At 44.8% G+C, this 15,051-nt stretch overlaps 3 protein-coding genes across 3 annotated transcripts; 1 reads left to right on the top strand and 2 right to left on the bottom strand.

The window, feature by feature from the left end:
* The first annotated feature begins 103 nt into the window (after positions 1 to 103).
* Positions 104 to 1,490, top strand: LOC123087117 (uncharacterized). The gene has a single exon (XM_044509017.1). The coding sequence runs from the start codon at positions 233 to 235 to the stop codon at positions 1,295 to 1,297; it is 1,065 nt and encodes a 354-aa protein (XP_044364952.1). The 5' UTR covers positions 104 to 232; the 3' UTR covers positions 1,298 to 1,490.
* Positions 1,491 to 1,519: 29 nt separating this feature from the next.
* Positions 1,520 to 4,276, bottom strand: LOC123087118 (homologous-pairing protein 2 homolog). The gene is made up of 6 exons (XM_044509018.1): positions 4,086 to 4,276; positions 3,889 to 3,914; positions 2,494 to 2,761; positions 2,334 to 2,404; positions 2,059 to 2,247; positions 1,520 to 1,862 (listed from the first exon to the last, which is right to left on the bottom strand). Exons 1-6 carry the CDS (start codon positions 4,111 to 4,113, stop codon positions 1,761 to 1,763), a joined length of 684 nt encoding a protein of 227 aa, XP_044364953.1. The 5' UTR covers positions 4,114 to 4,276; the 3' UTR covers positions 1,520 to 1,760.
* Positions 4,277 to 5,078: 802 nt separating this feature from the next.
* On the bottom strand, positions 5,079 to 9,458 carry LOC123082366 (serine/threonine-protein kinase prp4). Its single transcript, XM_044504711.1, has 12 exons — positions 8,910 to 9,458; positions 7,955 to 8,046; positions 7,704 to 7,870; positions 7,402 to 7,595; positions 7,248 to 7,316; positions 6,985 to 7,057; positions 6,741 to 6,897; positions 6,353 to 6,644; positions 6,069 to 6,183; positions 5,804 to 5,967; positions 5,576 to 5,650; positions 5,079 to 5,491 (listed from the first exon to the last, which is right to left on the bottom strand). Exons 1-12 carry the CDS (start codon positions 9,399 to 9,401, stop codon positions 5,303 to 5,305), a joined length of 2,079 nt encoding a protein of 692 aa, XP_044360646.1. The 5' UTR covers positions 9,402 to 9,458; the 3' UTR covers positions 5,079 to 5,302.
* Between the last annotated feature and the right edge of the window lie 5,593 nt (positions 9,459 to 15,051).

Raw genomic sequence — 15,051 nt, 5'->3', positions numbered from 1 at the left:
GATCACCTCACCTCCTCCTTCCTGGCCGTCCGATCCTTCCCGCGTCCGAATTAATTAATCTTCTCCTTCCGACTCACACCTTTTCCCCCCGCCACCCCGCGCCGCACGGGGGTATAAAACACCGACGCAAAACCGCCTCATCACCACGCACCCCCCGCTCCGGCCATCCTCCAAACCGTCAGCTCTCAGGCCACCGGAGCTTCGCTCGCCGACCGACTCGACTCGGCCGGCGATGGGGAGGACGCTGGACGTGCTGCTGGGCCGAACCACCAAGCAGACGGCGCGCCTCAAGTCCCTCCTGCACCTCGCCACGAAGCGGATCGCCGTGGTGCGGGCGCACCGGGAGGTGCGGTGCGCGCAGGCGCGGGGGGACGTGGAGCAGCTGCTGCGGCAGGGCCACCCGGACCGCGCCCTGCTCCGCGCCGAGCAGGTCATCCGGGAGCGGGACACGCTCGACGCCCTCCTCCTGCTCGACGCCTACTGCGCGCTCCTCGCCGACCGCTCCGCGCTGCTCGACGACGCGCACCGGGGCTGCCCCGACGAGCTGCGGGAGGCCGCGGCGGGGCTCTGCTACGCGGCGGCGCGCTGCGGGGACCTGCCCGAGCTGCAGGAGGCCCGCGCCCTCCTCGCCGCCAGGTTCGGCCGGGGCTTCGCGTCGGCCGCAGCCGAGCTCCGCGCCGGCTGCGGCGTCAACGCCAAGCTCGTGCAGCGGCTCTCCACGGCCCTGCCCAGCCTCGAGAGCCGCCAGATGGTGCTCCTCGAGATCGGCGCCGACAAGGACATCCCCGTGCGCCTTCACGGCCACGCCGCCGACTCATACGAGGATCCGGCCGGCCGCTCCCACCATGGCCATGGCCATGGCCACAGGAAGAAGAGGCTCGACGACGACGACGACGACGAGCGGCGGCACGCGACGCCGCGGGCCGACGAGCCGGAGGGAGACAAGGCCGCCACGAAGCTGACGTTCAAAGACGTGGAAGAGGCGGCGCAGGCCGCGTTTGAATCGGCGGCCACGGCGGCGGCCGCAGCCAAGGCTGCCATAGAGCTCTCGCGAGCAGGGTCCGGCAGCACCGACGACAGGCACAGGAGGAACCCAGGAAGGGCGCATGCCGACGACGATGAGGCTTTCCACGGCGGCGAGGATCTAGCCGATCGCAAGACCTTCGAGAGGATTGGACATGTTCGGAACTACAGCTCAGAATCAGATGGAGAGGATCTGCCGGAGAAGAAACGTGGAGAAGAGCAGGATACGCCCAGGAGCAGGCCGGCTTCAGTCAGGACCAACAGAAGACTCTAGCAGAGTAGCAGATTAGCTGCAGTCATATGCCTATAGCAGAGATGGTTTCTTGATTTAGTTGTATTGATTGATAGCAGTTGGACTTTTGCAGCTATATATTGCAGATCATTCATTACTAAATTTTGTGTATGCGATGTAAATAGAGAATTGGGAGAGTAAATAAATATTAATATGATTCCGATTTTTCACCGAAGAACAGAGAGCAAAAACCATGAGCTGATGTTGTCAGTTATAGGCTCCTCGATATAATTTAAGATGGTGAAAAAGTTATATTACACAACTGGTTCAAAACATGTTGCAAACCTCAGATAAACTACTACTGACGCTACCAGCTAGAGTTCTCGGAGCAGACCATCTGTTTGGACAAACTACAACACCCTGACTAAGAAACTAGCAAAATCATGGAGCTGTTTGGCTGATAACATACATCTGATCTGAGATACTCCCATGCCCCTCTACATCCTCAGCGAGAAACTTTTCTCCTTTTGTTGAGACTCGCCAGCATTTCACTGTACGGTTGGAAGTTCACATCGACATCTTCATCATACTCAAGACCAAGTTCTTCCTGCACACACAAATATTATTCAGCAATACGATGGCTAGCAGGGTGACAGCAATAGAAAGTTAACTCACAAGAGGCGGTGAGAACAAATGAACTAAACAACTACCAGTTACAGCCGGCCATTCAAGTGCCCAAATAGAAAAAAACATATATCCATTAATCAAGTGTCAAAGGCAAAACAAGAAGGGGAAACAAGAACCTTAAATTCCTTCTGGTCTTTGGGGCTATTCTCAGTGATGTTATCCCATAGCTCCTTGAACATCCTCTTTCGCTTTCTCCACTGGTTAGCTTTCTCAGAGAAGGTCTCCTCAATTATCTTCTTGTCTTCAGGTTTCACCAAGATCACACCACTCTGCAATTTCTTTAATTTTTCTTCCATTTCCTGGACCTGCATAAACATGAGCTCTGCCGCTAAAACTTGGTTGAACAAACACACTCATGTGCACTAAGAAGCATATTAACATGCACACATACCTCACTTTGTAATCTGGCCTCCTTTGACCTAATCTCTTCCAGTGTCAAGTTTGACTGTAGACCCTTTATCTCTGCGATAGGATTTGTACTTAGCTACCACTAATAGTTGCTTACTGCATTGAGAAAGAGCACAAAGACCATGGCACCAAACAGAGCTTACCAGATTCGACCTCACTAGTAATTTTCTTTTGTTCTGCGAGTTCTTCCTGTAGTTTGCTATTTGCTTTCTTCATCTCCTCAAGTTCCTCCCCATTTGGAATGTCGAACTGGTCTTGCCGAGCAAGGTAGATTTTCTGCTTGCCATACTCCTTGAAGGATATTTGACCACTGTCAGCCAATGCATCCAGTCCTTTTTGCACTGCAGTCTTCTTAAGACTAAACTTCTGTAGTGCATCAGCCACATTCTGAGAATTCAATGGCCTATTTTGCTGCATAATCATAGCAATAGTCCACTCATCATTATTGCCTAGTATGGTAAAGACTGGAGCGAAGACGGAATAATCTTAAATCATCTCTTGATATTTTGCATAAAGTTCACGCACAGTATACAACTTCTTTTACAAATAATGTTCTAACTTTGCATGATGATTGGTTCTAACCAAACTGATGTAAGAACAGTGTCTGAAAGGAAACATCAGCGTGAAACTAACGATGATAATGATAACTCATGCGGTAATACAGTAATGCTTCAGGTGCATATAATCGCAACACCTTTAAGATACCAAAATAAAATAACCTATACTGCTTATATAAAAACAGCCTGAACTGAAGAGTGCAAAATTTATCTGGAAATACTAGTGTATCCATTTGTAAGCACTTGACTTCCAGTCACAATCAGCCTTAGAGGATACTTGTCATACAAAATCACAGACGGATACTTCTATGGAGAGTATAGTTAAGCAGATGGGAGACAGTTCAAGACAGAAGTTAATGAAGTATTGTTGACTACATCAAAACATCCGCAGACCAGAATGCAAGACACGCTGAAAAGAAACATTTTCTTGAGTTGAGACAACTATTCAATCTTAGGAACCACCACCAAAATTCCAAAGACAGGTGTGAACTGAAGAATGAAACAGCTTCAGTCCTTTGGATTCTGTCAACCCTACGATAAACAAAGTAATGGAATGCGCATAGACCGATTATCTGGACTGACAACTATGTTTTTTTTAACATAGCTCAGAATTGTTCAAGTCGCCTCTCACAAAGCAACTACAGATGACAGCCAGCATAAAAAAACAAACAGCATGCTGTCACGACGAACCTCCCCACGACTAATCATCGCCTTCATATGCCGCTTGTCCCGCCAAAAGGAGGGTAAGCCAATACACGCTCCTAACATTGAAGATGTTTAACAGGTACTGAGGTAGAACCTACCTAGCATCGTTTGGTACAGACTACAGAACGACGCATCCCTGCTAAAGTTCACAAACATTCCGACACGGGACAAAACACCAACGCTTGCCCTGCAAGCGCGGCGGCAAGCGCAAGGTTGACCCCCTAAGCGGAGGCAGGCAATCTGGGTTCGAGGGTTTTGACGGAGGGGGGTCGTTACCTCGTTGACGAAGTTGAGGACGATTCCTGCACAGGAAACCGAGACAAGAAGGTCAGAAACAGGACGGTCGGATACGCCCACACACAAGACTGAGCAAACGACTGGTGGAATTGGGGGCGGAATCGAGCGGGGGGAGGTCAAATCGGGAGCTTGGGGGTGGGGCTGGATGTGGGGGCTGGAGAGACTAGGGGCGTTACCTTCGACGCTGTCCGATTTAGGCGGCATTGCGTGCTCTCCGGCGCTTCCTCCGCCTGCTTCGCCGCCGCCCGCCGCCGCCGAGTCGATGCTGTTCGCGGTTTGAGCGAGACGAAGGGGAAAAGGAGGTGGGGAAAACGGGGGGAGAAGACGGGAAGGGGGGAGAAGGGTCTGGCCTCCACTGTGATGTGGGTCACTGACACCGCGGGCCCGCAGCGCTTAGTGACGTGTGGGTTTCCCGCCAAAACCCCCGGCGTGCGCGGTGCGCGGCACGGGCGTGGGCCGTGTCCCCTTTGCTGGCGCCATAAAAGCCCACAGATAGCGGAATTCTAGGAAGGCTCAACACCACGAGACTGGGAAAGGCCCGTTGCCTCGACCAGACGCAATACGATGTTGATATGCTATGTTTGGAAAAAAAAGATATACTCCCTCCGTTTCTGAATTATAAGCCCTTTTAGAGATTACAATACGAACTACGACGTACTCCTTCCGTCCAAAAAAGTTTGTCCCTTAAATGAATATATCTAGCACCAAGTTAGTGCCAAATACATCCATTTAAGGGACAAGCTTAAGACAAGTTTTTTCGAACGGAGTGAGTATATAGACTTATTTTAGAGCGTAGATTCACTCATTTTATATAAGACCTTTTAGAGATTCAACAATATTGAACTACATACGGATGTATATAAACTTATTTCAGAGCGTAGATTCACTCATTTTGCTCCGTATGTGTAGTTCATATTGAAATCTCTAAAAAAATGCTTATATTTAGGAACAAAGGGAGCATCAAGCATTTGACGCACACAAGTAGGGCTTAATCACAAAACGAACACATTCACATTAAGTGCAATTTCAAGAAACTTCCGCATAAGTAACTGAATATGGATGACAAACAAGATGTATCTGTTCATACGACAGATTACTTTGCGTGTTTTTGTTTCACTTATACTATCAAACAGTGTGAAACACAAGAAACCCTGCATCTTTGAGGCTAATATATAGTATAATAATAACAGTTACCAAATACACCTGCCATTACAGGAGTGGCTCAAGACAATATAGCCATCTCTCCCATGCTTCGTTCTGGTATCAAACATCTCAAAGCTAAAACCTCAACAACGAAATGGCATAGCCGCACGTCGGTTAGGCATGTAATTTAGTTCAGAAAAATGAAGCTAATCTCAATATGTTACAAGTGAGAAGTATGTTTGTCTTTATTTCACTTGCCAGTGATAAATGGATGGCTAAGCGCTTGTGACACAGTGAGCCTCTCCTGTGGATCTAGCACAAACATTTTTTCCAGGAGATCTTTAAACCTGGACAGCATTTTCTGATCCTCGCCTGGTAAGCTTGATATTTTGCGACCAACACCACTTGGTTTAACGTTCATGCACAATTTATTCACCGCCTGCCAGAAAAAAGCGTCGATTCAATTTTCAGAAAACACTAGAGCACAGTATATCATCAGTTCATCAAGGAATAATCAGCATACCTTCTTCTTCATCAGATTCTCATCAGTGGCATGGAAATTAAGGTCCTGGTCGAAGTGTTGAGTTGTAAAGGCTCCCTGTATAATTCGGAACATTCAATTCTGTTAGAGGGAAGACTAGGTAATACGAACATGAACACAAAAACTACAATAGATTTTTGTTTTGTTCACTAGAATACACAGAAGAGATAAGTACATCGTATGAACTAATATATCATCATCATATCTCACCTTTCGAAGCATCTTCTTAGGGAATGGACCCTTCAATTGCATGTGAAGCCAAAGCATGCCATTGTTCGTCCCCCCAGGAAATAAGATTTTTCCTGTGTAAAGTTCATATAGGCAACAGCCAACTGACCACATATCCAATGAATGATCGTACGGCAATCCAAGAACTGCAGGAGGATAACAAATTACTATGTTAGCATGCAGGTAAAAAAAATAAACTTAAAGAAAATCTAATGAAATGATTGTACACGTCAAGTAAACAACTTACTTATCTCAGGTGCTCGGTAGAAGCGGCTCACAAGAATTGGTGTGATATCATTTATTCCGGCAGGCAAAGCACTACCAAAATCACACAGTTTCAACAAGTTTTTAGACCCATTTACCTACAAAATGATGCAGCTAGAGAAACTTGTATATTCCAGCATACAATTAACACAAGGGGTAACCATTTGGTCTGTAAGTCATTTTTTAGGTTTTTCTTAAAGCTTAAAAAAAGTTCTGCAACTACAAGCTCTACCGAAGATAATTAAGATACTTGGAAAGTGGACATACCAGTATATTATCTGGTTTAATATCACAATGGAGGATACTGCAATCCTTTAGGTGCTTCAGCGCGATGAAAAGCTGTTTTGAGTACGTCCTTACAGCAGTAAGCTTCAGCCCTATATCACGACCAAATTTCTTTATAACCTCACGAAGATTCATATGAAGGGATTCAAGAACTAAACAGAGATGATCCCGATACATGAGACTAGAAATAAACCGGACACAGTGTCGTTTGTCTTCACAATCTGCACTTGACAACTTTTCCAATACAGAAACCTCCCTCTTACCAGATTTGTACCTGTACAATCAAAATGCAATTTACAGGGTCAAATGTTATTTTCCCTATTGCATATATGACCTCAAAAGGGAAGAAGTTGTAATGAACTCAGCTTACCTTTCTTTTTCATTGCAGATAATTTTGATAGCTACTTCTTCAGGATCATTTTCCCCAGCTTTTAGATCCTTTGCCTGGACAACTGTTGAGAAAACTCCCTTCCCAGAGCCTGCTGTAATTCTGTAATGGCCATCTAGCACTTCCCCTAAGTGGTACTCTGTATAAAATGCAAAAAAACTTGAATTATAAAGGAGTAACTGAAAAGTAGACAATGAAATGGAAAGGAAAGATTGATAGAGCTTACTGTAATATCCATGCTCATCATCCCAGTTGTCACGAAGCGAATTTTTTCTCACATGCATACCTTCTAGATTACCCTACACAACACAACAATCAATAGGTGTGCAGAAAATAATATACTGCCGAGAGCTTCCTACCAATAGAGTAAAAGATAAAACTGCCAGTGGATTACCAAGATTGTTCTGAGCAAAAAGAACATAGCAAAACATTGAAGTAAGAAATTTCAGTAGAAATAATAGTTCAGTTGAAGAATAATAGAAAACATACCGATTTCTGAACTCTAATAGGAGATACTCCAAAAATATCATCGCAAAGTATATCTGAAGATCTTTCACCCTGTAAAATTTCAAAGATGTCAAGTGAGAACCCTAGCTGAGAAAATGGTAAGTGAACAATCAACTGCATCAAAAGGATTTATTACCATGGGAATGCCCTCTTGAACTCCTGAAACACATGCCGTCCTTTGATCACCAGATATCCCCGAGTTGATTGAAATGTTAGGCTGGATAGGAGGAGTCTTCCCCATAGTGTAGGATTTTTCATCAACAATTACAGTGACTGAATTGGCATCTTTTACTTCAGTGGTAGCAGCATCTCTATCCAGTGATGTTACTTCTGCCAATGACGAAGCTCAGTTACTAAAATATGTTTAAACTTAACTTTTACATAACAAAAGAATATGTCACACAGAATATGGTTCAGTTTTTAATAAAAACAGGTTACCTGTACTATCATGGCAAGGCACAGGTCCCTGGTGTTCCTTCTGAAACTGGAGTTGCCGGTGCTTCTCCAGAATAGCATCCATCCTCTTTCTTGCTTCCTCCTTAGTTTTTTTAAGATCATCTTCTTCTTGCTTTGCAAAGTTTTCGAAGTCACCTTGATCTTCCTCCCTGACACCATCACACAACATTAATTAAAAGATAAATTAGAACATATAACATGAGAATGAGTTAACCATATATGAGAAACCTTACTTGCAAGATTCTTCCTTGATTTCCTCAGATCTCTTTCTTTTGTGGTTGGCCTCTCTACACTTCTCGTTTGCATCAAATTTGTCATCACATCCCTACAGTTAAATCAGTTTCAAAGTGAGTTCAGGAATTCACCAAAAAGTAGAAAAGCAAGCATGACTAAAAGCCTTTTTGTAAAATAAAAACATGACCAGAAAAACATGAAACACCTTTTTGTAAAATAAAAACATGACCAGAAAAACATGAAACACTAGACTATGTGGGAAAGCCTGCAGCTCTATGTGAGTAAGCTTGACCCAGTTTATTGCACTACTTATCAAGTGAAATCTATGTAATGGTTAAACAGCTTACATCTCAAGAGTATGCAAATAATCTTGTCAGTTATTAGAATATATAATAAATAGGTAACAAAGAATAGTTCCTTCATCAGAAACCTATAAGAATAATATTTAAAAGCTTATGTTTGTTTTTGATTATTACAAATAAATAAATTAAAATACTTATTTTAGCTTTTCCCAGGGTGTTTGATTGTTTGAACAAAATTACTTCAAGGCAGAGATACGAAACTCTTTAATTCCTTTTGTTGTGTGCAGCAAAGCATAGAACAGAGTAAGCTGTCCTTGATATTATCTCAGAGGGAGCTAAACAATAGCTGCTGCTTTTTGTGCCAGTGGTTAATAAACGTGCTTCTGAATAACCAAGTAAACACTAGAACTTTTGATAAATTATTAATGGATTGCCATGTAATACTTAGTTTCACTTAACAGCTAACAAAACTAAGAGGCTTGACTTCTCAAGTTAAAACCAGATTTTATTCTGTTGATCTGCAAATCCTCTGCCAACTAGCTCCAGCAAAATTCAAACGATAAATCAGCAACTAATTATGGATCAATGGAAAAGGGTAACGAAAATAACCTATACCGAACGGGAACGCAAAGGGCGGGGGTTCGGAACAGACCGGAGCAGGTGCCAGACGGCCGAACACCGACCCCGCCTTGCCCAAGTCGGCATCTGGTCCCCTGGAGGCGGCGGTGGCGTCGTCTACTATCTCACCATTCTCTACCTCGCGCTCCCCCGGCCTCGCCCCCGACACCCGCGGCCGCGAGCCCGACTCCTGGTCTCCCCTGTCCCCGTGGCCGTGGCGGTGGCGGTGACGATGATGGCTGCGCTTCTGGCGCTTCGGGGAGGAGGCGTCGTCGCCGGGCGGCCGGCGGTGGCGCCTGGAGGTGGAGCGCGGCGAGATCGGCCCGTCTTCGATGCCCATTGCGAGTTTGCGACCGCGGGAGCGGGCTGGGGTTAGGGTTTGGCGGCTATACGGGCGATGCCTTGGAACGAAGCTCGATCGGACTCGGGAACGGTGCGCGCCGGTGACGGCGGGTGTTCTGGGTCGGTTGGGGCGAGGTCGCCGAGGGGGAACCACGAAGGCGATTCTGAACGAACGTTCGAACATCAGGGCGGCAGCGTGAGCGGAGACGATGCCCTTCAGAGTTCAACCCCGATTCCGAGGCACGCTCTACTTTGACTTCGGGGATGCACGTTCATAGCCATACCATGAGTGCTTTAGGCCATCCACAGGTTATGTTTGCCATATCATATAATTATAACTCTTTTTTGCTCAATCAATGAAAGTAGAAAGCGGTACATTTAGTATACACATGTGGAATTACATCGTCTGAGTGGAGCTGCAAACGCCTCACCATCATTTTGCTTTCGAATCATGAAAAACTTATTTTCTGGGAGAACATGAATGAAGAGCGCATTTCTCGTTCTGCCTGCTTGATTTATGGTCCCTGTCTGTGTGGCCCTCGTCACCAATGCGTATTCATGTCATCTCATCAACCCAAGTACTACAATATTATCTACCATGACATCTTCTTGTCGCAGTTAGCGTCTATATAAACACATATATGCATCACCTTCCTTCCTCATCTTACTTTCACCCTCTTGAGAAGTTCATACTCTTCCGAAGAAACGAGAATTTTGATATAGGTCTCAACAACTGTTATGGGATATGAGAAGAGATTTATGCTTCGTAAAGTCATCGCATGTGATGGTTAACAAAGCTTTGAGAATAGAAGGCACCGGGATAAAACTATTGAGCGATGGATGAAGTCGAAGTAAGTTTGAACATGACTGTGACACGCACCATACAATTGAGCGCACTCCTCTTTCGAGTGCAGCAAGTTTGCATTTCATGTGCCAGCTAGCCATTTTACTTTGATCCACCACTGACACTCAATCATCCCGTGTTATGTAAATATAGGATCACCATGAGCATGAGCGCGCTGATCAATTTTCTCTTAGGTTGCAGTTAAGCAACAAAATCATAGAGTAAAGGCCGGGGGTGTTCATTTGTATATAGTGTTCCGGGTTTATTTCAGTTACATTTGTCTCTTGTTGAGTATACATCGATGTCAAAAAAATTATCAACTTAACATATGCAATAATGGAATTTATGTTTAATATATGAAACACTATGAAACCTCATGCTTACAAAGTTGCAAGTTGTCACGATGTATAGAGGGTAACTGTAGTGTTATGTGCATTACGTTCCATCCACGACAATCCCCTAAACTAGCACATCTTCATGTTGAGTCATCCCTCGTGATATCTTTCGTTGATGAAACTTGTACTTTATTAAACTTGTATTTTCCTACTCCTCCTCCTCCCACTGAACATTTGACTACTATACTGCTAGACAAGAATTTATCATTAAAAAGGAGTTTTCTCCTATCCTAAACTTCTTGATATTACTTTGTAGAGTTCATTATTCATGTATTCATTACACGAGTTATTGCCATGCAAAAAACATAGATTTGTGGAATCAAGGCAATGAAGATTGGAAGGAGTGGCGTATAAATAAATAACATGGGCTCCCAACTATGTATGAAATGCTGTAGTGTGGTTAGGTAAGGTAGGTGTGAATTCTCACAAGCAAGAAGAGGTGAGTTCTATACTTTCGGATTTTTCATTAAAAATTTGTGGTGTCGAGCGTCACACATGTGTGGTGAATAAACAAACCTAGTCAAACCCATAAATGCAATAGAAAATTACTCATGAACACATGAACAATACCTTTACGTACTTCTTGCAAGAAACTCAAAGGAATTTTTTAATTTTTTACACCATGTCAAATGTACTTCATTTATCTGATTTTTAGCTTTGAAGCTTCAAAAGTTTCAACAAAAAAAATCTCACATGTATGTGTCACAGTGTAGTTGAGAAATTTGGTGAAGGGTGATAATTTAAGAGCAACTAATATTTATGGTCTATACTTAAAGACAAAAATAAGGGACGAAAAGGCATCTTTAAAGGGACATTGCCCACGAGGATTGTGAGCATAATACCGTCAAAAAAAATGTCGAACTACAATATTCAAAAATAAACTTTGCTCTACTGCAGTGTAGTACATCAATATTCCTTTTTTATTGTGCAGCAAAATGCGTAGATCAGAGTAAGCTGTCCTTGATTTATTATCTCAGAGGAAACTAAACAATAGCTGCTGCTTTTTGTGCCGGTGTATAATATATGTGCTTCCAAGTAACCAAATAAGCACTACTGGAACTTTGAATAAATTAATGGAATCGCCATGTAATACTCAGTTTCACTTATTGGCTAACAACGCGCCTTCCTATAGAAGTTACTAAAACCAGATTTTATTTGTTAATTTGTAAATCCTCTGCCATTGTACCAAATAATGTTGTGTGTGCCAACAACATACAAAAAAGAAAAAAAAACATCGCACCAGCTCCAACAAAATTCACACAATAAATCAACAACTTATCATGGATCAGTGGAAAATGGTAATGAAAATAACCTATACCAAATGGAGACGCAAAGGACGGGGGTTCGAAGCAGACCGGAGCAGGTGCCAGACCGCCGAACACCGACCCCGCCTTGCCGAAGTCGGCATCCGGTCCCGTTGAGGCGGCGACGGCTAGTATTTCACCCTCCTCTACCTCGCCCTCCCTCGGCTTCGTCGCCGACATCCACGGTCGTGAGCCCGCCTGCTGATCTCCCCTATCCCCGTGGCTTTGACCGTGGCTGTGGCGGTGGTGATGACAATGATGGCTACACTTATGGCGCTTCAGGGAGGAGGCCTCGTCTGCGTCATCACCGGGTGGCCGGCAGTGGCGCCTGGAGGCTGAGCGCGGCGAGACAAGGCCCTCTCCGCTACCCATGCATGGCGACTGCTGGGGATAGGGTTTGGTGGGGTGGACGGGAGGGGCGGCTATAGGATGTGATGCCGTCGGACGAAGCTCGAGCAGACTCAGGAATGGTGCACGCCGGTGATCGTGGGTGCTTTTAGGTTGGTTGGGGCATCGAGGGGGGGGGGGGGGGGGGGACTACGAAGGCGATTCTGAACAGGCGTTCAAACATGAAGGACGACAGCGTTCAGAGTTCAACCCCGATTCTGAACCACACTCTACTTTGGGTTCGGGGACTCACGTTCATAGCCATACCACGAGTGTTTTAGGCCATCCACAAGATATGTTTTCGGATCTCACCATATAATTACAACCTTTCTTTTCTCAATGAAAGTAGAAAGTAGTACATTTAGGTATACACACGTGGCATTGCATCGTGTGCGTGGAGCTAGAACTGCCTCCAAGAAATTTTTGCTTTTGAATCAAAAGTTAGCCTTAAAGTGGTTTCCAGAGAGAACATAGACGAAGAAGCGCATTTTCCGTTCACTGCCTGCTATGGTCCCTATCTTCGTGTCCCTCATCACCAATGCATATTCATGTCACTTCATCCACCAAAGTACTACACTGCCATCTACTGTGACATCTTCTTGTCAATACATAGTTATCGTCTATATACACACACACACGTGTGCATCACCTTCATTCCTCAGCTCACTTTCACCCTCTTGAGAAGTTCATACTCTTTGGAAAGAAACACAAAAACCGATATAGTTCTCAGCCACGGTTATGGGATATGAGTACTTCTTTTTTGCGGATGATGTGATATGAGTACTTGCTAAAGTCATCACATGTTATGAGTCAACGGAGCTTTGAGAATGGAAGGCACTGGGATACATCTATTTAGCAGGAAAGGAAGGTCCAGTCAATTTGAACATGACTAGGACACTTACCACACAATTGAGCACAATCCTTCGAGTGTAATAAGTTTGCAAGTCATGTGAGCTAGCCAATTACAACGATCCACTAGTAACAATCAATATTTTATGCTTTGTAGATATATTATCACCACGAGCATGAGCACGATGACTAATTTTCCTCTTAGGTTAAACTTAGCCAACCAAATCACGCAAATAAAAAAGGTTGGGGTCGCATTTGTATATGAGGAGGTTCGGAACAGACTAGATCAGGCAGCATTCAGAGTTCAACCCCGATTCCGAACCACACTCTACTTTGGCTTCGAAGAATCACGTTCATAGCCATACCACGAGTGCTTTAGGCCATCCATAATATATGTTTTCGGATATAACCATATAATTACAACCTTTCTTTGCTCAACGAAAATATAAAGCAATACATTTACATATACACATGTGGAATTGCATCGTGTGAGTGGAGCTACAAATGCCTCGACGACATTTTTCCTTTTGAATCATGAACATTAGCTTTGAAGCGGTTTCCGGAAAGAACAAAAATGAAGAAGCACATTTTTTGTTCACTGCCTGCTTAATTGGTGGTCCCTAACTCCGTGGCCCCCGTCAATCGTTACCAATGCATATTCATCCCACTCCATCTACCAAACACTACACTACCATCTACCTTGACATCTTCTTGTTAGTACATAGTCTTTGTTTATATATACACACATGCGCATCACCTTCCTTCCCGAGCTCAGTTTCACCCTCTTGAGAAGTCCATACTCTTCTGAAAGAAACAAAAAAAGCTGATACAGTTCTTGACAACGGTTATGGGGTGTGTAGTTACTACAGTCATCGCGCGTGATGATTTAGCGGCGCTTTGAGAATGGAAGGCACTGGGATAAATCTGTTTAGCAAGAACGGAAGGATTAGTCAATTTCAATATGACTAGGACACTCACTACACAATTGAGCACAATCATTCGACTGTAGTATAAGTTTCATGTGCCAGACCCTACGGATGCATTGGCGATGGATGGACAGAATCGCCGACGACAAGCCTTGGTCCAGGCTTCCAATGATTCTCCGGAGGCGGTGGAGTGTTCTTATCATCCTTGAAGTGTACCTTGGGAGATGACTCTAGCTAGGTCACTTTTTCTTGACTGACTGGCGGATAGATGGTGTCAATCTTGCTCAAATGGCCCCCTCACTTCTTCCTTTTGTCTGGCTAGCGGGACGCCAACGTGTCGTGGAGGAAGCCCTCCCTTTTTTGTGGGCAAATTCAGAGAGCTTTATTCAGAGAAAAGCATTTTCCGGACAATCAGCCAATAGACTGGTCACAAGGAAGCTAGGAGTGTCCTCTAGCCAGCAATCTGTTACATTCAGTGTGCATGCATGTTTAGCACAGAGATGCGTAGGAAGATTTGCCGACCGGTTTACATGTTGAACATTAAATAAAGTAAAACTATTGCTAAGCTCTCCTATTTCTAGCAAGATAGGGGCCACAACTGAACGAGAATTGTGGCGGGTTTTCCAGAGCATCACCAGCTCCATGCAATCCACTTCCATGATCACATGCGAGAGTCCCCTTAAGGTAGCAAGCAGAACTCCATCTCGCAGTGAAAAAGCTTCGATGATACGAGGATTCAAGATCCCCGTGTAAGGCTTGCACCAGGAGCCTAGTAGAGCCCTGACCTAGCGAGCAACCCCTCCTGCTCCACCTCGACCGTCTTCAAAGTTAAGCGCACCATCTGTGGTGATTTTAACCACTTCTCCCTCAGGTGGCCGCCATCCAAATCCTGGCAGGGTCTCAGCTACCTCGCGCGGAAGGTTCAGGAGTGCAATAGCCTCCTTAGTAGATCGGATAGTGGCTGCCGGATCACGCCCTTCTTCCCCATGCTTGATGCGGTTTCGGGAGTGTCAGATTGACCACATAATTGTTGTAATTTTTGCACGGTCATCATCAGAAAACCTCGTGTCACATATGATATCATGCGCCCATGAATCTGGGTGGAGTCGCGGTAGCCGGAGACCGAACC

This window comes from Triticum aestivum, chromosome 4A (genome assembly GCF_018294505.1).
Source record: "Triticum aestivum cultivar Chinese Spring chromosome 4A, IWGSC CS RefSeq v2.1, whole genome shotgun sequence".
NCBI classification, from domain to species: Eukaryota; Viridiplantae; Streptophyta; class Magnoliopsida; order Poales; family Poaceae; genus Triticum; species Triticum aestivum.
This window is presented reverse-complemented; position numbering and strand designations above follow the sequence as displayed.

Excerpts from the sequence above, each read along its gene's own strand:
- LOC123087117 (XM_044509017.1), top strand. The coding sequence starts at position 233 with ATGGGGAGGACGCTGGACGTGCTGCTGGGCCGAACCACCAAGCAGACG.
- LOC123087118 (XM_044509018.1), bottom strand. The coding sequence starts at position 4,113 with ATGCCGCCTAAATCGGACAGCGTCGAAG. Across the intron at positions 2,405-2,493 it reads TACTAGTGAGGTCGAATCTG|AGATAAAGGGTCTACAGTCA; the intron begins GTAAGCTCTGTT and ends ATCCTATCGCAG. Across the intron at positions 1,863-2,058 it reads AAGACCAGAAGGAATTTAAG|GAAGAACTTGGTCTTGAGTA; the intron begins GTTCTTGTTTCC and ends TTGTGTGTGCAG.
- LOC123082366 (XM_044504711.1), bottom strand. The coding sequence starts at position 9,401 with ATGTTCGAACGTTCGTTCAGAATCGCCTTCGTGGTTCCCCCTCGGCGA. Across the intron at positions 8,047-8,909 it reads GCCGTCTGGCACCTGCTCCG|GGATGTGATGACAAATTTGA; the intron begins GTCTGTTCCGAA and ends ATTTAACTGTAG. Across the intron at positions 7,871-7,954 it reads ATCAAGGAAGAATCTTGCAA|GGAGGAAGATCAAGGTGACT; the intron begins GTAAGGTTTCTC and ends TGATGGTGTCAG.